This window comes from Gobio gobio (assembly GCF_949357685.1).
Source record: "Gobio gobio genome assembly, chromosome: 9".
In the NCBI taxonomy this organism is placed as follows: domain Eukaryota; kingdom Metazoa; phylum Chordata; class Actinopteri; order Cypriniformes; family Gobionidae; genus Gobio; species Gobio gobio.
Genome location: NC_137115.1, coordinates 4,951,343 through 4,976,815, shown reverse-complemented (window position 1 = coordinate 4,976,815; position 25,473 = coordinate 4,951,343). Strand labels below are relative to the sequence as shown.

The 25,473-nt window shown below is 39.5% G+C and overlaps 1 protein-coding gene across 2 annotated transcripts in view; it reads right to left on the bottom strand.

The window, feature by feature from the left end:
* The window catches only part of ets1 (v-ets avian erythroblastosis virus E26 oncogene homolog 1), a 72,091-nt gene that overhangs the window by 33,660 nt on the left and 12,958 nt on the right, over positions 1-25,473 (bottom strand). For both annotated transcript variants that reach the window (XM_079825903.1, XM_079825907.1), the window contains exon 3: positions 23,324-23,474. In XM_079825903.1, coding sequence (XP_079682029.1) covers positions 23,324-23,474 — 151 coding nt within the window. The remainder of the gene's footprint in view (positions 1-23,323; positions 23,475-25,473) is intronic.

The following is a 25,473-nucleotide window of genomic DNA, read 5'->3' as shown; positions in this document are numbered from 1 at the left end:
TATTTTTGTTGGCAAATGGGAATTTGCGCGCTTCATCATGGTTGCACCGATATCTATGTTTTCACCACGGGGTTTGCAGCTTTTCGATGACGTTCGCATCGGGTAATTACGTCACTTCAAAACATTCCCATGGCAATAGGGGGAAATGGCGGCTCTTGTGTGAAGTAAACGAACATTTTTCAACTTTCTGCTATGACTTTTTTGCAACGAAAATGTGGGGATTATGAAATCATGCTAGCCCCGCATATTTTGCACGCGGAAATTAACAATTTATGCGTCAAAAGTGCGGCGTATTTGAAAAAATGCGGCCCCCGCATAAATATGCGGACTTTGGCTGATTATGCATTAAATCATGCGATCGCATAATCGCGTTTTTCTGGAGGGACTGACCAATGAGATGTGTTGCATTTGTGTATCATGAAGCTGTGATCACATCTGATCTGGAAATGTAATTTCTGGTCATTTCTCGGGCACAATTACCACTTAAATAGCAATGGGAACTTCGCATTTGTTAATTCCACTTACTGTTACACACAGAGAAGCTGATATTGACAAAGAGAGCAGTTTCACAAAGAAAGAGAGATCATGCACATTGTGTCCATTATCTGTGTGAATAGCCTTGAGCAATTTCTTCATCTCAATGAACAGTTGCCTAACTCCACTGATGCAATTTACTGCTGAAAGTGTCATATCACCACAACAGTTCACAAGCGTCCATGTACTCGTGTGTGCTGTTCTTTCGTGATTTCACCAAGACACGCTGACCTCCAAATGATGAATCGGCACACCTCACTCTCTCAAGGAAAAGCTGCCAAGGACAAGAAAACTATTCGGTCTATTTTAAAACACAGATAAACAGTGTAATCCGCGCCGGCTCGTGTTTTAGTATCTCATTTGTCATTGTGAATGACTGATGCTCTGCTCAGTTGAACTCTCGCCGGAGCAGCCGAATCATACAAGGAACAAAAGAGGATAAAAAAGACACGTCTCTCGTCTGGCTAATAGTCTGCAAATGATCTGAAAGTAACGAGTGCTCTCATAACTTCGACCCAGCCCTCATAAACACCTCAGCGTATTTCCTGCCCACCTTGACTAGATCAGTAAAAATCCCAAGCAGGGTTTTACAGAGGATCGTCTCGCCACACCCACAGTGCTGGATTTGAATCGTCGCCAACTTTTGGAGGCCTGCATTTCTAATTAAAAAATATATAATGCTCATTTACAAGTTCATCCTTTTATTTTGGAGGTCTGCTAGAATACAATGACATGATTTTGAAGGGGACCGATCATGCCCCTTTTTACAAGATGTAATATAAGTCCCTAGAATGTGTCTGTGAAGTTTCAGCTCAAAATACCCTGCAGATCATTTATTATACCATGTTGTAAATGCCCATTTTTGTGTGGAAGGAAAAACATGCTGTTTTCATGCTCGTGTCTTTAAACGCAAAGGTAGCTGCTGCTCCGCCCCCTTTCCAGAAGAGGGCGGAGTCTGTGCAGCTCGTGCCTCCGATACTCTGCCACAAGCTAAATCATCTGTGTGGTTTTGATTATCGCCTCCATCGCGGTCACGCTCACATGAAATTGCAGTTCTTTATCATCATGAAAGTTTATGATCTGCATGCGTTTTAAAACCATATCAGTCTAAACTTCTGATATATGGTTTTCTGAACGCACGCACCCAGAAAGCTGGACCTTGAGACGGAGCATCCCGTGAGTATCAAAACTAAGTTCTCATCATGTCTTATTGTGCTTAACCTGTCAAATACACACAAGGTTATGTCAAACAAAGTTATGTCTGTGAACGCACACAGCAAGTTAAGAAATCACATGTGTATATTAGATCTGTGTATTAAAGTGACAGCAGCGTAATATGCAGTACCTACTGCTGTATATGCGCTGAATATGAATCAAACAACAGATGAAAAACTGAAAATCACTCACTACTCTCGACTGAATAACTTTAGTAGCTTTAATAAGAATACATTTTTTAATTGAATGCTGCTGTTAAATGCTCTGGCGAGGAGATGAACATGTGTACAGCTCACTGAGGGGCGGAGTCTATCAGCCGCCCTGGGCGGGGACTGTGCAGTGTGACGCCACATTGTTTAGAAACTGCAAATGGCTTATTCTGAGACACTGCTTATGATTTTTGGGGATTAAATAAAAAAGGAGTGCATGTATTTTTACCATTATAGGGTGGTTGTTTACACACACTGCTGACACATTTATGTTCAAACACCACGTAAAACGGAATTTTGCGTAATAGGTCAAAAAACACTTTTTTCATACTGTATATTGCTGCTGCTCCTGTTTTCACCCTCTGCCTGAAACGCTTTTAATTCCTGCATATCTTTCTGAAAAGCCCAGTCTGCTCTGATTGGTCAGCTGGCCCACTCTCCAAAGTGGTGTATATGTAACTGGTCCTTCTCCATCCGGTGGTGAGTGCGTTAACAAGGATGCTAGAGACCACAGCCGCTACTGGCCTACATCCGTTACAATCACCTCCCAAAACCTCACTTCCATCCGGGTCACGGCACCAAATGTAACCGTTCCTAGTCGACCCGCTCCGAGCGGGATTCAAACCGGGGTCTCCGGCATGGGAGGTGGACACGCTAACAAGGTGGATGCGCCTCTTGAGGCCAGGGGAGTGAGGTTTACACGCAAAGCTCTTACTGGCCTACGTCTGTTACACTCATCTACCTAAACCTCACTTCCATCCAGGTCACGGCACCAAATGTAACCGGTCCTAGTCGACCCGCTCCGAGCGGGATTCAAACCGGGGTCTCCGGCATGGGAGGTGGACACGCTAACAAGGTGGATGCGCCTCTTGAGGCCAGGGGAGTGAGGTTTACACGCAAAGCTCTTTCTGGCCTACGTCTGTTACACTCATCTACCTAAACCTCACTTCCATCCGGGTCACGGCACCAAATGTAACCGGTCCTAATCGACCCGCTCCGAGTGGGATTCAAACCGGGGTCTCCGGCGTGGGAGGTGGACGCACTAACAAGGACACGCCTCTTGAGGCCAGGGGAGTGAGGTTTACACGCAAAGCTCTTACTGGCCTACGTCTGTTACACTCATCTACCTAAACCTCGCTTCCATCCGGGTCACGGCACCTAATGTAACCGGTCCTAGTCGACCCGCTCCGAGTGGGATTCAAACCAGCGTGGGAGGTGGACACGCTAACAAGGATGCGCCTCTTGAGGCCAGGGGAGTGAGGTTTACACGCAAAGCTCTTACTGGCCTACATCTGTTACACCCACCTCCCTAAACTTCACTTCCATCCAGGTCACGGTAACAAATGTAACCAGTTCTAGTCAACCCGCTCCGAGTGGGATTCAAACCGGGGTCTCCAGTATGGGAAGTGGACACACTAACAAGGATGCTTAAGACCGCAGCCGCTACCTTCAGTCAATTCCGCTCCTCTTGAGGCCAGGGGAGTGAGGTTTACACGCAAATCTCTTACTGGCCTATGTCTGTTACACCCACCTCCGTAAACTTCACTCCCACCCGGGTCACGGCACCAAATGTAACCGGTCCTAGTCGACCTGCTCCGAGTGGGATTCAAACCGGGGTCTCCGGCGTTGGAGGTGGACACGCTAACAAGGACGTGCCTCTTGAGGCCAGGGGAGTGAGGTTTACACGCAAAGCTCTTACTGGCCTACGTCTGTTACACCCACCTCCCTAAACTTCACTTCCATCCGGGTCACGGCACCAAATGTAACCAGTTCTAGTCGACCCGCTCCGAGTGGGATTCAAACCGGCGTGGGAGGTGGACACGCTAACAAGGACGCGCGTCTTGAGGCCAGGGGAGTGAGGTTTACACACAACGCTCTTACTGGCCTACGTCTGTTACACCCACCTCCCTAAACTTCACTTCCATCCAGGTCACGGCACCAAATGTAACCAGTTCTAGTCAACCCGCATACGGTGGGATTCAAACCGGGGTCTTCGGTGTGGGAGGTGGACATGCTAACAAGGATGCTAAAGACCGCAGCCGCTACCTTCAGTCACTATCGCTCCTCTTGAGGCCAGGGGAGTGAGGTTTACGCGCACAGCTCTTACTGGCCTACGTCCGTTGCATATAAATATGGCATTGGTATTGGAAGTCCATACCATTTTTTGGACTTTTTTCCAAAAAGTTTTTTTTGGAAAAAAAACACAATAGCGAATTCACTAACCCAGCTGTACTTTGTGAGTGGGTCAAAGCAGCCAATAGGCGGGCATTATGCAAATGAGCAACATGGTGACGTAGCTGAGTCATGAAAATAATGGCAAAACTACAAATGAGGCAAATGTTTTCTCTTGGAGGAATTAACTCAAGAAATGGACTTTGTGCTTTGTAATTTTGCAGATTGTTTACATGCACAAACACCACTACTACACAAAATAATCATGACTGGTGCACTTCAACAAACCTCAATGAATGTATATCTGGTTGGTTTTGACTCATGTTGTGAACAGCTGAAATTCAATTTATTAAATCAAATCACCCTACTTATGGATCTGAGGAAAGATTGACTCGCGTCTAAAAGGAGGTGAATGGAGGCGGAGAGATGAGGGCCTGTGACTGCTCTAACTTAATTAGTTGCCATAGTAACAGATTGCCAATTTTCATGTGCTGATCCGCTCGTTTCCTAAGTGGAGCCCAACGGTTTTGACAACTGTGGGAACGGCTGCCTAGAACACTTAGCCACGTCATCGCCGATTGTTGCGTTTCCGTAAAACTAATTCTGACCTACCGTATTTTCCACAAAGAGCTTCGGCGATGGAAACCTGATGTAAGAAATGCGACCAGCTCAGGTCTCTGTATTCAGAATAACCCTATTAGCCGGGTCAATACTAGGCTGCGAGTACGATGGTGCACATCTGCAAGTGCTGCTGAGAGGTTGGGGAGCCAGCATTATTGATTAGGTATGGATTTTGAAACAGGGATTCTACAGAGTGTCCATTAAGCTGTCTGGATAGTGTTTCATCCGACAGATATGAGCGATTATGGAAATGGCTGAGCCTTTATGGGGCTTCTGTGGTCACAAGAACCCGTCAATGAGAGCTGGAAGGGGGAGGGGATCTTAATGGAAGGAGGGGATCTCGCACGTCTCCCCCTTCTGTCACTCACTCATTCACCCGTCCGCTCGACCCCCTCTCACTACTCCGCTTTGTTTTAAGTCTTAATGAGCTCCTTACATGTACTTTTAAAAGGATAGACCAGGCTCCCTTGCGCCCAGAGGCGGCCATTAAGACTAATGGGGTTGCTGACTAATATCAGAGCCAGAGGTTGCTGAGTGGCCCTTTTTCTTCTTATACTCCCGGCCGCAAGTCTGTCACTGCTATTTTGATACAGTTTAATATTCTCTTTCTGACTTCATTGTATCACGTCTGATTGAATGCCACGGCTCAGTTTTTGAATCTATTAAAGGCTTAGATGCCCAAAAATGAAAATGATCCCATGATTTACTCACCCTCAAGCCATCCTTGGTGTATATGACACTTTTTCTTTCTTTCAGCCGACCACAATCGGAGTTATATAAAAAAAATATCCTAACTCTTCCAAGCTTTATAATGGCATTGAATAGTGTCCGAGTTTTTGAAGCTCCAAATAAGTGCATCCATCCATCATAAAAGTAATCCACACAGCACCAGTGGGTTAATAAAGGCCTTTTGAAGCGAAGCGGTGGGTTTTTGTAAGGAAAATATACATATTTAGACTTCATAAACAATAATCACTGGCCGTAGACATATGACGTAGGTGTATCGCACAGTTAGGTGAGAACTGATGAACGCAGAAGCGCAGAGGATAGAGCAAAACAAAATGGCGTTTTCAAGAAAAGTTTGGGAGGATTTCGATATAAAAGAAGAGTTATACGTCTGGTCAGAGGTCACCCTTCCGCCGGAACTCAACTCTCTCGTGAATGCGCGTACAGCCATTGCTGGAAGTTTTAAATAAGGATATTTTTCTAACAAAAACCCCCCGGTTCGCTTCAGAGCGCCTTTATTAACCCAATGGAGTCGTGTGGATTACTTTTATGAGGGTTGGATGCACTTTTTTGGAGCTTAAAAAACTCTATTCAATGCCATTGGCAAAGCTGGGAAGAGCCAGGATATTATTTAATATAACTCTGATTGTGTTCGGCTGAACGAAGAAAGTCATATACACCATCGGATGGCTTGAGGGTGAGTAAATTATGGGAACATTTTCATTTTTTGAAAATGAACCATTCTTTTAATCTTAAATTTGCAATAGTTACGATTTTTTTATGTTTTTGAAAGAAGCCTTGGTGAACATAAATCATCATTTCAAACAACTTTTTACACACTTTTGACCAGTCTACTGTATTTTATCTATGAAGGTTTCAATTGTTTCATGATATAGCATGCTGTATCAGATGAAGTAGGTAGAAAAACATGGGTCTCCTGTAGTTTTGTTGCTCTTTTATGGTTTTTCTAGTGTCTGGGAGGCACAAAGTGTTGGTGATATAAGTACTTTTACATCTATTCTGAATCAGCGATTGAGAGAAAAAGCACATGACGCATTGTACACATTAGTTCTAGACAATAATAAGTAAAATATATATTCACAGTGTAAGTCCCTGATTGTATAAGAGAGCTACATTGCATCTGTATATAACAGACAGCTGGTACGATCATTGTTCCTGTTCAGATGCTCAGGTCATAATCTGGCTGTAGAAACAGATAGATGGAGTAACACACCAGTGGATTTGCAATTACTGTAAGTTAACTGTGAATTATTTTGTGATAGAAGATGAGAAACATTTTTTGCATGATTGTTCCTTGAATGCGGATCTGCGTAGGAAATACTTGAGTGATCTCGTTCTTGTTGGTGATGTGTCATATGTTTGTGTTCGGAGTACGCATGGAGATTGGCACTGTACACACCATGGAATGAAGAAAAGAGTATCTTTCATGCTATTGTGATTCAGTGGAACTATGGGCCAAGAGGCCATGTATTCCTGAAATAAACTTGACTTGAGTAAATTATGGGAAATTTTAAATTTTTTGGTGAACCATTCTTTTAATCTTAAATTAGGAATAGTTAAGATATTTGTTTAATGTTTTTGAAAGAAGCCTTGGTGAACATAAATCATAATTTCAAACAACATATTCTAAACTTTTGACTGGTATACTGTATTTGATCTATCAATTGTAGTATGACCGACTGGCCATTGGCGGTCAGATATATTCTAATGTTCACCATCATGGATTCATTTTTCCAGGTATATTTTCTCTTTTTTAGATCAGAAATCATTGTTTTCCAACCGGTCCTGAACTGTATAGTGAAACAGGATTTCTCAGAAATCAAAAATGGTAAATTAACTGGTTTTAGTCAAATGAAAAGCAAAAAATGCTCTTCTAGTAATTGTGTCTTGTTTCTAGTCTAAATATCAAAAAATTCTTAAATCAAGATACATTTACTAGATAAGTAATATGACAAGATATTTTTTCTTATATAAAATATGGGGGTGGGTGAGAAAAATAATCTTGTTTCTGATTGAAATCTTGTTTCTAGTTTCTGTCCCAAACAGAAATAAGATTATTTTTCTCACCCCACTGGCAGATCATTTTGCTTGATTTAAGCAAAAACTCACTTCATTTAGATTTTTTCCCCCCAGAAAACAGGAAAAAATATCTTATGTCATTTTACTTATTCAGTAAATGAATCTTAATTTAATAATGTTTAGATATTTTGTACTTGAAACAAGAAACAAATACTAAATAAGAAGAGCATTTTTTGCAGTGATTCAACCTAAATACATTAATCTAACAACAACAAATTATTTGTATGGGATAAAAACGTGCTCTTTAACTTAGCTTCTCACTCTTTACAACGGAAGCCAAAGCTTCTGGAATTATAAGACATTCTGCATGAACACGAGGGAGTCTTGGTTTTTATTCACAAAATTGAAATTCATTCATTCTCCAACTTGGATCGCAAGCAACATCTTAAGTTGTTGACTCCCCAAAACAAGCAGTCTCCAGGATACAGCAAAGGGAAAAACTGCTCTTGCTCTCTCCTTCTGGCCCGTCACACTTACTGGAAGCATGTGCTTTGCCTCAGAACTCTTCATAGTTCTATGGGAATTTACCCTGAGGAGAGAGTCGGGCTGTGTTAAGGACTTCATTAAGCTTCAATCATGCAGACACCCTCTCTGGTGGAAGACCTCGGTGCAGACGCAGCTTCTCTGATCTCCACAGTGCTGTTGTCATGGTTTCGACAGTTATGAGGCATCAGATCAGGGTGAGAGTTGAGCAGCACAACATCAGTATAATGGCTACGATCAACAAACACGCCATGGATGCTAACAGGAAGAGTTTATGCATGACACGAAATAGAAGTCATGCTATGGATCATTTGTATCGGTCATAGTATTATGGTATCGTTTTTTTTATCTGAAAATGCAAAATGTAAAAAAATATATATATTGTTTTTGAAAAGATTTAGGAAATACATTAAAATTGAGAAGTACTGGCTTGATTAATGGATTATTTTCTCTTTATATTTGGAACTTGTTGGACACAAAACAAAAAAAATGTATATGCATAACAAGCAAATGATATGTCTGGCACTAGTGCAAAAACTATTATATAGTTTCATACTATATAATATCACGTAATTTGTCTAACAAATTTTAATTGTTCAAATTCTATACCACACTCTTATTTATTTATTTATTTATTTATTTATTTATTTATTTATTTATTTATTTATTTATTTATTTATTTATCTATTTATCTATTTATTTATTTATTTATTTATTTATTTATTTATTTATTTATTTATTTATTTATTTATTTATTTATTTATTTATTTATTTATTTATTTATTTTTGAAGTATCACTCTAAAACATTCTGGGTAAAAAATATGGACAAACCCAACTGTTGGTTTTAAATTTTTATTTTAAAAAATTTTGTCCATATTTCACCCAAACATAAGTTGAAACAACCCAGCGATTTTTTTGAGTAATGTTTTACAAGAAACAAATTATTTAAGCTTTTCAACCTCAACATTTCACGTTTTATTCAATGTGTTACTTGCCAATTCTTTATTTCTTTATATCTCTATATTTCCATATTTCTACAAAAAAAAAACAAAAGTAAATAAATTAAAAATAAACACTAATTTATAATAAATAATTAAATAACATTACTAAATGTATAATATATTCCATATAAGTTTAGCTTTAATGTTTCGTTTAAACAGTATGTCAAATTTATATTGATTTTGACATTTGCTAAATATTACACTTAGTGGTGTTATCAAATGATTAGTGTTTTTTAAAGATTAACTTTAAGTGGCGGCACAGGTAAATGTCCAAATCTGATGAATTAGTAAACACAAAGAAATATGTAATCTTGACTAATATTGATAAATATGTAGATTCAGGTTGATTGGGACACTTTTTCCCCAATCATTTCAATGGTAAAAATTTCCCCAATCAACCTGAGTTCAACCCTATATACACACACATATATATATAAACAGTAAAGCCGTACCAGCTGACACATTTTGCCCCATAAATACTGTAATGCTGCAATATAAAATAAAGCAACATTAGGGAATTGTTATTGACTTTCTCACAGTGATACTGATCACTAAACAATGTAGCATTCACACTTCTACACACACACACACACACATAAAAGTAACAGACACACTTGTCTTTGTGTATTGATGGTGTGTGTGTGTGTGTTTGAAGAACAGTTAACGAGGACCCTGGAAAGCAGATGGGGGTTTACCGATGGACGACTGGTTGAACAAAGGCTGAGCTCTTTCTTATCAATTAGCACTGCTAAAAAGGACATCTCTCTCCTCCATTAGCTCCACCACGTGTCTGCTATTCACCCCATTGTGTGGCAAATTAAATTACATCCCTCCATCTCGCCCTGTCTCCTCCTCCCCTCTCTAGGCGTCTCGCCCCCCGGTCTTTCTCTCTTTTACACACACACACACTCAACAGTCCTGGACTGACGGCAGGCCGCAGTGCTCCTGCGTCCATTGATCTGAGAGGTCAGAGGCTGCTGTCGGACTGAATCCATCATATACTGCAGGAATGCAATGATACGCAGGCCGTGTGCCTTTCAAATGCTCGATTCATGGTATTCCACATCTGAATGACTTGTTTCACAAAATCTTAGACAGTACGCATGAGCTGTTTTATTCCATTGAACGACAGCAGATTCAGCCAAAAATGAAGATGCCATTCACCCGAGCTCTTCATTCTAAAATTGCTTTTAAGCATCACTGACACACAAGGTTTGACGTCACTGACACCCTTGCGGGAAGTCTGAAAATACAACCACAAATGAGATCTCTGTTCCTCAAACAAGTAACGTGATACTTTTATGATGCATTTTTAAGGTGTAAATAAAGACCCATCCACTTTCTTTGTATAGAAAACATACGCTAACACATCATGCTTTACATTAAGATCATTTATGTTCCACATATAACACAACTGGAAGGAGTCTATGACAAAAAAAAATCCTTTTTCTGTGAGCTACACCTTTAATTATGCAAATTCTGAGTGTTCTGCTTGTGCAACTGTTGCTGATAAATTTGATTTTGTAACATAATGTTACACGGATCAGCTTTGCGAAAATCATAATGAAGAAATAAAATGATTTGGAGAGGAACTGATGTTAGTTTCGACACTTGACCTTGCTAAGTGGAGCTGTAGTCCGAGACTTTCGCTCATGCGCACTTACAGCTGAAATTCTCTCGCTCTCTCTCTCTCTCTCTCTCTCTCTCTCTCTCTCTCTCTCTCTCTCTCTCTCTCTCTCTCTCTCTCTCTCTCTCTCTCTTGTTTTGTTTTACAGTTGGGGGAAGTGTGTGCAGGACTGATTAGCATCACTGTTTCCTCCTTTCCCATAACCCCCAGACCCCCGCCAGTCGTCTGTTTATTTTAACCCAGAAAAAATGGGCCTTGGCCCACGAGGACGTGCCCCTCATCAGAGACAGCACTCTCCTCCAAACACACACATCTATATACAGAGATACAGGCTTAGCACACACACACTGGAAGGTGCTTCCACACAACGTTATCAATGTGTGTAGACACACACTCTGCAGTTTCTCCTAAATTCGAATGTCCAGTTGTCAAATTACGTACAATGTAAGCCAGAGGTGCCAGAGCTGCATAACACAGCTGTCAGTGTGGCCAAATGTGTGTGTGTGTGTTTAAGAGCGCTCACACACACACACACACGTTGTGTTTTCATGTTTTATGGGGACTTTCCATAGACATAATGATTTTTAATCTGTACAAACTGTATATTCTTACAGTAACCCTACCCATAAACCTACCCATCACACAAAACTTTCAGCATTTTTACATTTCAAAAGAACTCACTCTGTATGTTTTTTAAGCTGTTTCCCTCATGGGGACCGAAAAATGTCCCCACAAGGATTTCCGATATTGCCATCCTTGCCATCCATTTTGTCCTCATAACGTAGGGTTTACCAGGACCACACACACACACACACAGATGTGCTTGCGTGATTTTAATGGATGGAACTGTGTGAATGTGTATTTATTTGTGCATGTCAAAGGTGTGTCAGTGTAATTTGGGCATTAATTCGAGAAGTGGTTATAAAACAAATTTAGTCCGAAGCTGTAGGGTGTGAAATTAAACATATCTCATTAGTGGGTTTTTTGTTTTGTTTTTTGCAAGCTAGCTGTTCATCGTACAATAGCTTAGCATACTCTAAATTAATTAGTAAAATAACATTTTAATGAAAATATTTTTCTTAAAATAAAATACTTTTTTTTTTTCCTAATATGAAATAAAAGTAATTTTCTGAAACAATTAGGGCCAGATTTATTAACAGCTTGCACCAGTGCAAACCTAGACTGGGTAAACCCAGCCTGATCTGCTGGCGATTTGATTTTGCCCTGCAACTCAGTCTGGAAACCTGTACATTAATTTCTACTGCTTCTGTTACACTTTTGTGGGAACCAATCACAGACAGGCTTATCCACCTGGTGCGCTATTGGCGGGTTTAACACGTTGACGGATAGAGAAGCGACGGGTCGTTGCCCGTTGATCACGCCTCTTGTGGTCTGATTGGTTGAAGGACTATCCAATTGTGTACAGAGTCATTTGAATTATGCTCGTTTATCACACATCTTGTTCAGGAGAAAATACAGAGCAGACTCCCCAGACCAATGTTCAATCTTTAATTAAGCTTGGGCTGGTGATAGCCAGACAAGTGCAAACCCTCTTTTGCCGTTAAAAAACTACTGTCAGGATTTATTACAGACACGCAGTGACACATTAGCGCTGGACAGCATTATTTTTGCGGCTGAACTTATTGCGTATGCATTTGTAGGAGTTTCCCTTTCAGATGCAAAATGTGAGGAGAGTATTTAAATGAATCACAAGGTCATTTACTAAGGTTTGCACTCGTCAATTTACTGGTATTTGCCCCATTATTTAGCGCCCAAAAAAGTGTGTCTTAAAATATGGACGTAGTGTGGCCACGCCCTTAATTATGCAGAACTTTAAGGCTTTATATAATGTAAATGAATGAGTTATAAAAATATTCACCCCCTCACAGTCGTCATGAAGGGCAAAATTAGCCGTATAGACAAAAACCACAATTTGTACCAGACTGTAAACATGTGTTCTTCTGCTGTAAAGTTGGGCATTTTAACATGAGCTCAATGAGATTCTGCTCCTTCTGGAGTCTGTCTCTAGTGGCCATTCGATGAATTGCAGTTTAAGTCACTTCCGTATCGGCTTCAAGAGAAACTGCGGGAGGTTGCTGCTTGGCGCAGAACTGTCCACTTTCTATTGAAACTTTTATGTCATGTATTTAAAAATATGTGTAATCCCATTTACAATGATGTAGTTGAATTTAAAATATACTAACTTGAAATGCAACATCCAAAAACACACTACAGTTCAATTATATTCAGTTATTTTACAAGTGCTTTAGTATGTTAGTCAGCACAGCAAAACAAGTGTACTTCTTTAAAGCATGACAAGAGATTAGTGAAACATAATGATTTAAAATGTACTTTAAAGTAAAACTTTAACTTTGACATTCCCCGCTAGACATTTTACGTTCTCCATCCCCGCTGGTGTCAAGGATGTCGCATAGTAACGCACCCAGAACGTTCCCAGTCTGTCAGAACGTAAAGGGTTGGGGGACGTTATTTGGCGGACTTTCATGGAACATTCTGGATGTTCCGAAATTTGATGTTCCCACAATGTTCTCAGAACGTCCCCGCTGGTGTCAAGGACGTCGCCTGGTAACGTTCCCAGAACTTCCATGATGGTCATGATGTGGAGTTGTTTAAAGGGTTGGGGGACATTATTAGACGGACCTTCACGAACATTCAGGACGTTCCTAGAATGTTTAGAGGACCATATTTTATTTGGAAATTTGATGTTCCCAGAACGTTCTTAGAACGTCCCCGCTGGTGTCAAGGACATTGCCTGGTAACGCTCCCAGAACATTCTGAGGTGGTCATGATGTGGAGTCAAAGGTTTTGTGGGACGTTATTTGGCGGACCTTCACGAACATTCAGGATGTTTTCAGAACGTTTAGAAGACCATATTTTATTTGGAAATTTGATGTTCCCAGAATGTTCTCAGAACGTCCCCGCTGGTGTCAAGGACGTCGCCTTGTAACATTCCCAGAACGTTCTGAGACGTTCATGATGTGGAGTTCTTTAAAGGATTGGGGGACGTTATTTGTCAGATCTTCATGGAACATTCAGGATGTTTTCCGAACGTTTAGGGGACCATATTTTATTTAAAGTAATTTAAAGAGCATTATTTTATGACCAACAGAGGACCATGTGGGATTGTTCTGTTAACGCCCCAAATGTCGTCTTTGTAATGTTTCTGTGTGACCATAGAATAACCAAAATGGAATGTCCCCCCGAAGTCATATAAGAAACCTCAAACTGCAGGACTTTCATAACCAAAAGAGGATGTTTTAGGAACATCCCTAATGTTCTATAAAGGTTCAGGATTTTCGTCACTTTCAGAGAACTTTTAGGGAACGTTGCCCTAGGTTGCGGGAACATCCCGTCCTACGTGGGATTATTACAGCGCAGTTTTTAAAAGTGTTCTCAAAAAAACAACTCATAAATATGAATATTATATTATATGCAAGTACATTTAAAAAATATATATATTTTCTGACATACACAGAAAGTGCACATACAAAATATAATTAAGTACAGTTTTTTTTTTCAGGGTTGATAATACTCTCAGTTAGTGTAGTTCGTTGTTCAGTTTAACACATTTTATTATTGCTAAATCTTCATATTTTCGCAGGAATTATATGCAGATGCAATTATATCATAGCAAGTGGAATGTCTGTTAAGGAGCATCAAAAATAAAGAGTTAGCAGATATTAAGCAGACAGTCTACTCTAATGAGTTGACATAGTTGCAAAGTTACTTATAGTCAGTAGAATGTCTAAAGTGAACCATCGAAATAAAGTGTTATTGCATAATGGTTGCATAGCTTGTCTCTAGAGAGCAAGCGTCTACTCTATTTGTTCCATACTAAATAGAAGAGTAAGAGTACTTCTTGATGGACTTGAGGTGCAACAGAAAACTGACACAAGCTTTCTCAGGTCCCATATGTGTAGTGCTCAAAAGCCGTTTACAGCTTGTCTCTGGTTTAACTGCCGGCACCTGCGCTTTCAGTCTACAGATGCAGGACAAGTACAGCTACGCTGAAGCTGTCTGAAAACATGTGGGCGTCTGCGCGTGTCTATGTGTGTCGCGCGGCACGTTTCACGGCACACCTGGAAACAAAAGGCCGGCCTGCTGCTCCAATAATCATGCAATAAATTCCACCTTCATATGCAACAGTATGGCACTGATTCATTAAACATCATATGTCGGTGCATGTGATTGGATCGCACAAAAAAGTACAGAGGAGAAAATGACGTCTGGAAAGCCAAATCATGTAGAATTTTTGTCCGATTACTTTATTTGGAAATTACATCAGAAACAGCATTTGGTCACATCTTTCGGGAAGATATTTGCTGTCGTGAAAATGATGGAAAAACAGACGTAATCCCGGATCGAAAAAAAAAAAAAAAAACAGTCTGTCAGCTTTGAGGTAACGCTTAACATCATAACGTCATGCACCGAATTAGTTATAGCCGTGCATGACCACAGCCATTCGCTCTCTATGGCTTATGTGAGGGCATCAAAAGTTGCAAAATGCTAAACTTCTAGCAAATGATGGGTGAAAAGCAATGGAAAGCCAAATCACAGATGCTGCTTGAATTTAATTTAGTTATCAAATGCGGTTTATTGTGGCGAGGTAGTGGCTGGGCCAATAACTGATGGCTAATTTTCATTGTGAAAAAAGAGTGCCTAATGGAAATATTATTCTTTAAAGGGGTCCTATCATGCTTTCACTTGTTCAACTTTAGTTAGTCTGTAAAGTTGCTGTTTGAGCATAAGAAAGATCCGCAAGGTTACAAAGCTCAAGGTCCACTCCAAAAGGAGATATTTTATCTAACAGAATCCACTTTCCAAGAACTACAACGAACGACTTTGTTATGTCAAAGAGACACTGTTTTTTCCATATTTCCAAAACTCATTAGTTTGACCTTCTTAAAGGGATAGTTCACCCAAAAAATGAAAATTAGCCCATGATTTATCCAAGGTGTATATGACATTCTTCTTTCAGACGAATAAAATCTGAGTTATATTAAAAATGTTCTGGCTAATCCAAGCATTATAATAGCAGTAATAGTTGCTCTGTTTTTGAAGTCCATCTGTCCGTCAAATAACGTGCTCCACGCGGCTCTGGGGTGTTAATAAAGGCCTTCTGAAGCGAATCGATGCGTTTGTGTAAGAAAAATATCCATATTTATATTAATTATATATTATATTAACATATATTAAGGTCAAAATACATGCAAAATACCGGCGCGATCATATATATATACATAGATTCCTCATTAGTGCCTGCGCGGATCGGTCGAATGAGGCATCTACATATATATATCTTTGATCGCGCAAGTATTTTGACCTTATTCGCCGGAAGTTATGGCGCTGGGAATACTAGATGACATTCGTCTGATAAGAGGTAAAAAAATAACATAAATACTGTTGGGTTTCTCGCAGAAACGGATCATTTCGTGTCTTAAGACATCAATGTGTTGCCACGAGCCGCATGGGTTAATAAGGATTCGTATGTCTGTGTTTTTACTCTCATTGCTCTCATACTCTAAAATATCCCCTTTGACATGCATTATACGACTATCACACTGAAACGGTTGAAAAACAGTTAAAAATCTTAATTTGTGTTCTACTGAAGAAACAAAGACAACTACATCTTGGATGCCCTGGGGGTAAGCAGATAAACATACAAATTTCGTTTTTGGGTGAACTATCCCTTTAAGGCTATCGAACTTGGAGTGGTTAACTTATTTTTAACACTGTTCCTAAACATTACAACCCCAACATTGATCTGTGTGCTGCACATTTTACGGAGAACAGTTTCCAGAAACTAAGAGAGCACAATGCAGGCTACGCACAAAAGCTGGACGTGAAAATGAGAACTGTCAGGCTGAAACTAGCAAAAAACACCGCCGTCGCATTGTGCCGGGTGTAGGAAAGGGCCCATAGAGTTTGAGGGAATAGACTTTAAATGCAAGGACAGAAATATCTCAGATTTCATTCAAATATATCTTTGTTTGTGTTTTGAGGATGAACCGAAATCTTACCGATTTGGAACGACATGAGGATGAGTAATGACAGAATTTTTATTTTTTGGTTGAAGTAAACCTTTAACTAAACCTTTCAGTGCGAACTGAATGTATTGTTATCAGACTCTGAATTGCTTGTTATTTTCAACTGAATGAAAATGTTATATTAAATTAAATTAATAGAGTGCTTTTGAAACCCTCTTAAAGGATTAGTTCACCCAAAAATGAAAATTCTGTCATTAATTACTTACCCTCATGTCGTTCGACACCCGTCAGACCTCCGTTCATCTTCAGAACACAAATGAAGATATTTTAGTGTAAATCTGATGGCTCTGAAAGGCCTCCATTGACACAATGCCACGGTTCACTCTCAAGACCCTTAAAAGGTACTAAAGACGTCGTTACAAAGTCCATCTCACTACAGTGGTTCTAAAACTGCAGAAATTTGGCGATTCAAACCGCTGAATCGACTCGCTGATTCATAACGCTTAGGGTTTTTTTGCGCACAAAAACTAGTGTCGCCGATTCATAAAGTTATTTTAGAACCACTGTAGTGAGATGGACTTTGTAACGACGTCTTTAGTACCTTTTAAGGGTCTTGAGAGTGAACCGTGCCAATGTGTCAATGGAGGCCTTTCAGAGCCATCAGATTTACACTAAAATATCTTAATTTGTGTTCCGAAGATGAACGGAGGTCTGACGGGTGTCGAACAACATGAGGGTAAGTAATTAATGACAGAATTTTCATTTTTGGGTGAACTAACCCTTTAAGTAGGACTTCAGAACATCTTCAGATGTACTGACAAGCATTTATGCTAAACTAAAACACACTTTAAAGGGTTACTTCAGCGATTTAGCATTAAAGGATTAGTTCCCTTTTAAATAAACTTTTGCTGATCATTTACTCACCCCCATGTCATCCAAGATGTCCATGTCTTTCTTTCTGCAGTCGAAAATAAATTAAGGTTTTTGATGAAAACATTCCAGGATTTTTCTCTATATAATGGACTTCAATGGGTTCCAAACGGTTCAAGGTCCAAATGACAGTTTCAGTGCAGCTTCAAAGGGCTTTAAACGATACCAGACAATGAATAAGGGTCTTATCAAGCGAAACGATCCGTTTCTGCGAGAAACCGAGCAGTATTTATGCTATTATTTTACCTCTTATCAGACGAACGTGATCATCTCTGAGCTCCGCCATAACTTCCGCTAAGTGAGGTCAAAATACGAGCGTGGTCATAGATGTATACGTAGATCTGTAGAATGAGGCATCTACAATCGATATATCTATACGCTCGTATTTTGACCTCACTTAGCGGAAGTTATGGCGGAGCTCATCAACCCGCCCACAGGGGTGGGATCTCACTTACAGAATGTAAATGCGCTCGGCTCGGCCTCGGGCATTCATAACGGAGCGGTGCGGAGCAAAGTGAGTGTTTCAACTTTTCAATGAATTCCTATGAAAGTTAAGCTTCTATGGGCATGATCTGAAAACGCGCCATACTGGACATGCGTCGTGAATGACTGCCGCGCTCACCTCAGCTCTGCTCAGCTCTTCGCTCGTGATGAATGAAATCTGACTCCTGCTGCGTCTGTGACGTGACTTTCGTTCGGCTCACTCACACTTTCTTGAAAAGACACAGTTTTTAATTGTAGTGTTTATTCTTAAACTGAACAAAATTATTGTATTAGTATGAAAATCAAATGACGGTGGGGGCGGTGTATTGGTGGGCAAGTGATAACCAGTGGCCGTGGCTTTGGGTGTGGCCTCGTTGGGCAGCGAAGCAAGTGCATTCTGGGAGTTGTTGTCTTTCATCAACATGAGACAAAAAAAAACGTTTTCTGTCTTGTCTCAGTCTAGAAGGCACCAAATTCAAAAATAATTTCACATTTCTACTACATAAATGACCCAGTTTGAATACACATTCATCTTCCCAGCGCTGAAGTGCCCCTTTAAGCGTCATTTCTGATTAATCTTTCATGCATTTAACCCTCTATGGTACGGTGTTGCCTCCAATATTTAGTTTATTTTTAATAAAATGAAACACCAATTTATTGGTCAAACCTATCTCAGGGAAGAAGAACTCAAATACTAATCAATGAAAGTGCAAAAAATTGGTCACATGACCCACAGGGGTCCATTTCAGGGGTCCATTTTGTGCACAGGTCACATGGCTCCATATTTTCTCCAATGAAAAGTGCATTTTTCACTAATTTCCGTCCAGTTAATCACCCACAAAAAATATGAGTCACCTTCACCGGTAAGTAAAGAAGTATTTTGAAGAACTTTACATTATATATCATCAAATGTTTTAGAGTAAATAACAAAAAACTGTGTGTTGCCTCAAGGGAACATTGTACCATAATGGAATCGCATAAGGCCATGCCAGACACACTGGGTTGGGTACAAATATAGTATATTTGTAAAGAAAAGAGCTAGAATTCTCTAAATTTATTTGCATTTTTGCATGATTTTGTAATGCATGTATAAGAATAGTAATTCACATACTATAAATGCACATATTATGATCTGCACATTTTCTATAGCGCTTAAAAAAAGGTATAAAACACAACCAATGAGGGTGAGGATGAGGTGTCATGTGATGAGGAAGATGAGGTTGTAGTGACAATCCGGCAGGGAGAGATCGAAGATGGAGATGAGGATGAAGATGGATATGATAACTTGACATGATATCTTGATATGATAACTTGACATGCTAACTTGATGAGATGGTTTGGTAATACTTGTGTTCCACGATGGTACAATGTTGCCTGAGAGTAACAGCTGAATTTGAAATGGTCCCCTTTTGGCCCCACTTTATATTAGGTGGCCTTAAGTACTATGTACTTACATCAAAAAATAAGTACAATGTACTTACTGTGTTCAAATTGTATTGCAAAAAACCTTTCCTGATATTGAGGTGGGATACGGGTAGGGTTAGGGACAGGTGTGGTGGTGTGGGTAAGTTTAAGGGTAAGGTTAGGGACAGGTGTGGTGGTATGGGTAAGTTTAAGGGTAAAGTTAGGGACAGGTGTGGTGGTATGGGTAAGTTTAAGGGTAGGGTTAGGGACAGGTGTGGTGGTGTGGGTAAGTTTAAGGGTAGGGTTAGGGACAGGTGTGGTGGTATGAGTAAGTTTAAGGGTAGGGTTAGGGACAGGTGTGGTGGTGTGGGTAAGTTTAAGGGTAGGGTTAGGGACAGGTGTGGTGGTCTGGGTAAGTTTAAGGGTAGGGTTAGGGACAGGTGTGGTGGTATGGGTAAGTTTAAGGGTAAGGTTAGGGACAGGTGTGGTGGTATGGGTAAGTTTAAGGGTAAGGTTAGGGACAGGTGTGGTGGTATGGGTAAGTTTAAGGGTAGGGTTAGGGACAGGTGTGGTGGTGTGGGTAAGTTTAAGGGTAGGGTTAGGGACAGGTGTGGTGGTCTGGGTAAGTTTAAGGGTAGGGTTAGGGACAGGTGTGGTGGTGTGGGTAAGTTTAAGGGTAGGGTTAGGGACAGGTGTGGTGGTATGGGTAAGTTTAAGGGTAGGGTTAGGGACAGGTGTGGTGGTGTGGGTAAGTTTAAGGGTAGGGTTAGGGGCAGGTGTGGTGGTATGGGTAAGTTTAAGGGTAGGGTTAGGGACAGGTGTGGTGGTCTGGGTAAGTTTAAGGGTAGGGTTAGGGACAGGTGTGGTGGTATGGGTAAGTTTAAGGGTAAGGTTAGGGACAGGTGTGGTGGTATGGGTAAGTTTAAGGGTAGGGTTAGGTGTAAGGGAAGTGTCAACAGTGTAATTACAAATGTAACAGAACTTAATTACAGATGTAATTACATGCAGGTATTTTTTTAAATGTAAGTACAATGTAAAAACATGTATGTCCACAATAAGTGAATTGTATCAAATGATTAATTAAAATGTTAGTACATAGTAGTTAAGGCCACCTAATATAAAGTGGGTCCATACTTTTTTATTAAATATGAAATTTGTAATACATTATAAACTGGATAAATGTGTTTGTTCAGGTGTCTGGTTAAAAAAATCTATGTTTTCAATAAATGTATTTAGTTTTTCTACATGAAAATGTCAAATGTTTAAATGTGTCCATTGTGGTACAATGTTGCCTTGCCTTTTTTTTTTATCGCTATTGTTATAGTGTCCTATTTTAAGCAGGAAAAACACCACAAATATTTTTTTCCTCATTGAAATCATATCGCGTACCATAGAGGGTTAAATACATTTTTAATGGTCCAGCAAAAAGTGTATTAAAGTGACAACCCTTTCTTTTCAAAAAAAAAACGAGTGTGCATTATTCCTGTTTCCATGCATGTCTGATGACTCTAGATCAAAGAATAAGGTAAAAAGTCAGAGTAACTGCTCCAGACCAGAGCGTGAGGGTGACAGGAGGGCGGCCCGTTTCAGTCTGACTAACAGCTGTAGCAGTCCAACGGTTTTTGCATGCGGTGGCTTGGATGACAGTTCAAGAGTGTGTTTTGAGGTTACCGTCTCACACAGGCGAGCACGTTCGTTGGTTTAGACTTGACTAAACTGTGCCTCACCCGTGACTAAAGAAACAACCGAGAAACAACCTCTCTGGATTCTTCATGTTTCAGCCTCCTAAAGACTCTCTAAACACACGGCCCATCGGATTAAATAAAACACCAAACATCAGAACGTTCGCAGAGCTCGGCCCTCACATGCATCACCTCCGAGGAAAAGTTCAAGAGGTCGCTTCTTTCCAGTTCACATTGTTTATGATGGTGCAACATACTCAGGCGAAGCTGGAGGCTTTTAGTGAGTGTCTCCAGCAACAAACATCAGCAGATCCCATCAAACCCGACCCGGTCCGATCCCCCTCCTGCTCCCCCAGGGGCTCTGAGGCTTGGGAAAAGGACGGCCGCTGCTGAGCCCTCGCGCCCTTGTACCCTTGTGGCCTTGTGTCCCGTTTGGGGAGGTGTCAACTGATAGTTGGTGCCACTGCTGTGTCCACCCCGACACACACACACACATTTTTCCAGCATTTTTGAAAAGCAGGGAGGTTGATGTCAAACTGGGAGGAATGTACTCATTTTGAATAAACATTAAAAAAAATGTCCTGGACAAAAAAATCCTGAGCATACAGTCACCTCCCCCATCTAACGTCACACACACACACACACACACACACACACACACACACTCACGCATACACTGAGTGTGGCAGAGAAAACATTGTTCTCTGGGGGATGACAGGGACATTGACCCCCAAAGAGATGCTTTTACCAGATGCCTCACAGTTTCCTCCTCCTCAAAAACTCAAGTGTGTGTTTGCGCGCACATGCACGTTGCACACACACAGATCTGTTTTACTCTAAACAGTCTTCAACTTTACATTGTGTCAGGAGTGTATTGACCTCATTCTAGGCCGTGCAGTATCCCTGCACTTTAAAATCAATGTGAAACTACTCGCAACACAATTTACTTCTCAAATATGACATTTTTAGAGTGAAACAGGATTTTCAATGAGATGAAGTGTTGGATGGAAGGATTGTATCGATCTGGAATTGTCTGGACCAATAAAAAGGGTTTTGTGATGTCACACGAAAAGGAAAGTCATTTTGAACGTAGAGCAAGTAAATAAGGGGTATTTTTAAATTTGGAAATTACGTGAATCGATGAATTGTGCATAACAGAAGAAGATAAAATAATCCAATAATAATAATAATAATAATAATAATAATAATAATAATAATAATAATAATAATAATACATTTAATATTTGATATCTTATTTTATAAATAAATAAATAAAAATAATTGTTTAAACAAATTAATTATGGTTATATAATACATAACACATTAATTATTTTATATATTAATTATTATTTTATATATTAATTTTATTTTATTAATTATATATATATATTACATAAAATGATTTAAGATATTAAATATTTCATTTATTATTATTATCCTCATAATTGGATAATATTTACATTATTTTATGTATATTATATAATTTGTGTATAATTTACCTTTCTTGCCTTATACATATTTTTTAAGTAAAAATTTTATATATACATAAATAATGTATTATTTATGATATAATTATAGTTAATTATTAAAACAATGATTTAAATTAATTATTTATATTGTTTAATATATACAATTTTTCATGTATTATTATTATTATTATTATTATTATTATTATTATTATTATTATCCTCATCATTTTTAAAATCTTAACATTATTTTATCTACAATTTATATATAATTATGTACTGTATGTATGTATGTATGTATGTATGTATATATATATATATATATATATATATATATATATATATATATATATATATATATATATATATATATATATATATATATATATATATATATATATATATATATATATATATATATATATATTCTGTAATCTATTTATGTAATATATGGTAAAAAATAATATATGGTAATAATCCAATAAAGGCAAATTGTTTAAAATTATGTAAAGATTATCCAATGAAGATTGTCCGAACATCATTTATTAATAATCCAGAAAATATAACATAAGACTTGCAGTTCCCCTTTATATCCTGCAAACACTCCCAATACACTCAACACACACACACACACACACACCCACGGCTCCTGATGTCTTACCGTTAGGGCTGTATTCGGGTCCATTGGGCACCTCCTGCAGGGTGATGTGGTGGGCGTACAGGGGTCTGGGTGGAGCCGGGTTCAGTGGGTGGCACACAGCAGGAGCCTGCATATGTGGAACCAGAGAAACTCCCATCCCGCCACTCGCCCTCTACAGAAACAAGACAGAAGCACAAACTACTGCAAACATCCCACTGACTCCTGGACAAACAAGAAAGCTCCGATGCTGATTTTTTTACTGGGAAAGCCGCAGAGATGGTTGGTTAATGTTGCAGTTTTGCAGCACTTTAAGCTCAGAATAGTGATGGAAATATACATTTGACTACTTTTTTTGTGTCAAAGCTCTCGTCTTTCAAGGGGTTTCATTCATGACCGCTTGCCACCGGCGACCAGCAAAGATTTTTACATATGGAATTCCCTGTGTGGCCTGAGGCAGATTGAGTTTCTGTTGAAGCAAAGCGCTTGAGAAGCATTTTCATTCTTTTGATCTCGGTGGGACTCTGACGTCAGGCCAGGAGAAGGGGAAGTCAGACAGTCGAAAAAGAGACACACTAGTGGAGAACTTTGCTGAGTCAACCGGTTCCTTATTGGGGTCATACCCATTTAGATTTTTTTTTTCGTTTTGGTTTTTTCTGAAGTCCTCTTATGATGTTAGTGGAGTGTTTTTCTTTTCTAAGAAACGTTTACATATGCAAATGTTTGCTTTAGAGTTTTCTGTCACGTCCAATCCACCCCTATTCTTCAAGAACAGGTTATTTGCATGTCACAACCAGTGCTGAAATGTAAAGTCACAAAACCAAAATCATCGAGCTCTTTTATCTCACAGAAAAGTGTGATTTCTCATGATTTACACAAAACAGAACAAATGGCTGATTATTTATAAAATAATTCAAATATCAATCAATGTTTTCTGTTTTAGCCGGCTCAAGGATCAACTCTGGCCTTTAATAAAAAGCCAGTAAACATGCAGAAGCGAATTGTTGATGCTCTAAATGAATTAAACCCTCCGAAATCCTCCAGAGGCCAGCTGATCACAAACAGTTCTCCATCTGCGCGATGTTTTCTACAGCCTATGTTCGAAGGGTAAATACCGCATACAAAACAATTTGCTGCAGATAAAGGTCCATTGAAACAGGCAAATCGACTTCCTTTGGCATAAAGCGCATGCCATCACATGTAATTGTGAGTGTACAGTAAACACTCATTGTCCTCGGGTTGTTGACAGTCTTGGTTAACGTCTTGAAGAGAATGTTTAAGATTAATGAAACAATGCGGTTTCTGTGACCGAAGCATAACGGACCTTCAGACTATTGTGCATTCTTGTTCGCTCTGCTTTAGAAACCCGATATGCAATCTGCAGCCACACGCATGATTCAAAAAATGATGTCCCATTTTCAGTGGGGTTTTGATTCATGTTGTGAACTGCTGGGTACAGGAACAGGTTAACTGGTATCAGCATATCTAAAGCATCTTTGCGGTGAATAAATCAGCATTAATGCAGGGCAAGCGCGTTCGTCTGCTCTAGATTTATCTGTCTGAAATGTTATCTGCCTGCAGAAAAGAGAGGTTTCCATTCCAACGAAACTGCAAGCCTTCTTTGATATGATTTATCAAGACCTAAGTGTTCAGCGTGACTGGTTGTGGAGCAAATAATAATTTGATGTGTGTCCTGCCACAGGTGCCATGTAGTTCATTTAGAGCATCTGCAGCATCAGTTTTTACTAACATGGCTTATAGCATAGCATTATAGCATTGGCATTATATATTACTCATAATACTTATTAAATCCAGAATCTGTTTAAATGAGTAATTAATTGAATGTGTTACTTGAAGTCATTTTTGTTAAATTTACTAAAAAAAAATTGTAAATTGTTTAAAATCTTACACTTTGTTTTCAGTGCATGCAGACACAATAATTGGGGACTGAAGTTTTAAAATGTGACCACACAACCAGTCATAAGTCTCACGGGTATCTGAACTCGGTCTCGACTCGGACTCAACATACTCTGAACTCGGTCTTGACTCAAACTCAACATACTCTGAACTCGGTCTCGACTCGGACTCAACATACTCTGAACTCGGTCTCGACTCGGACTCAACATACTCTGAACTCGGTCTCGACTCGGACTCAACATACTCTGAACTCGGTC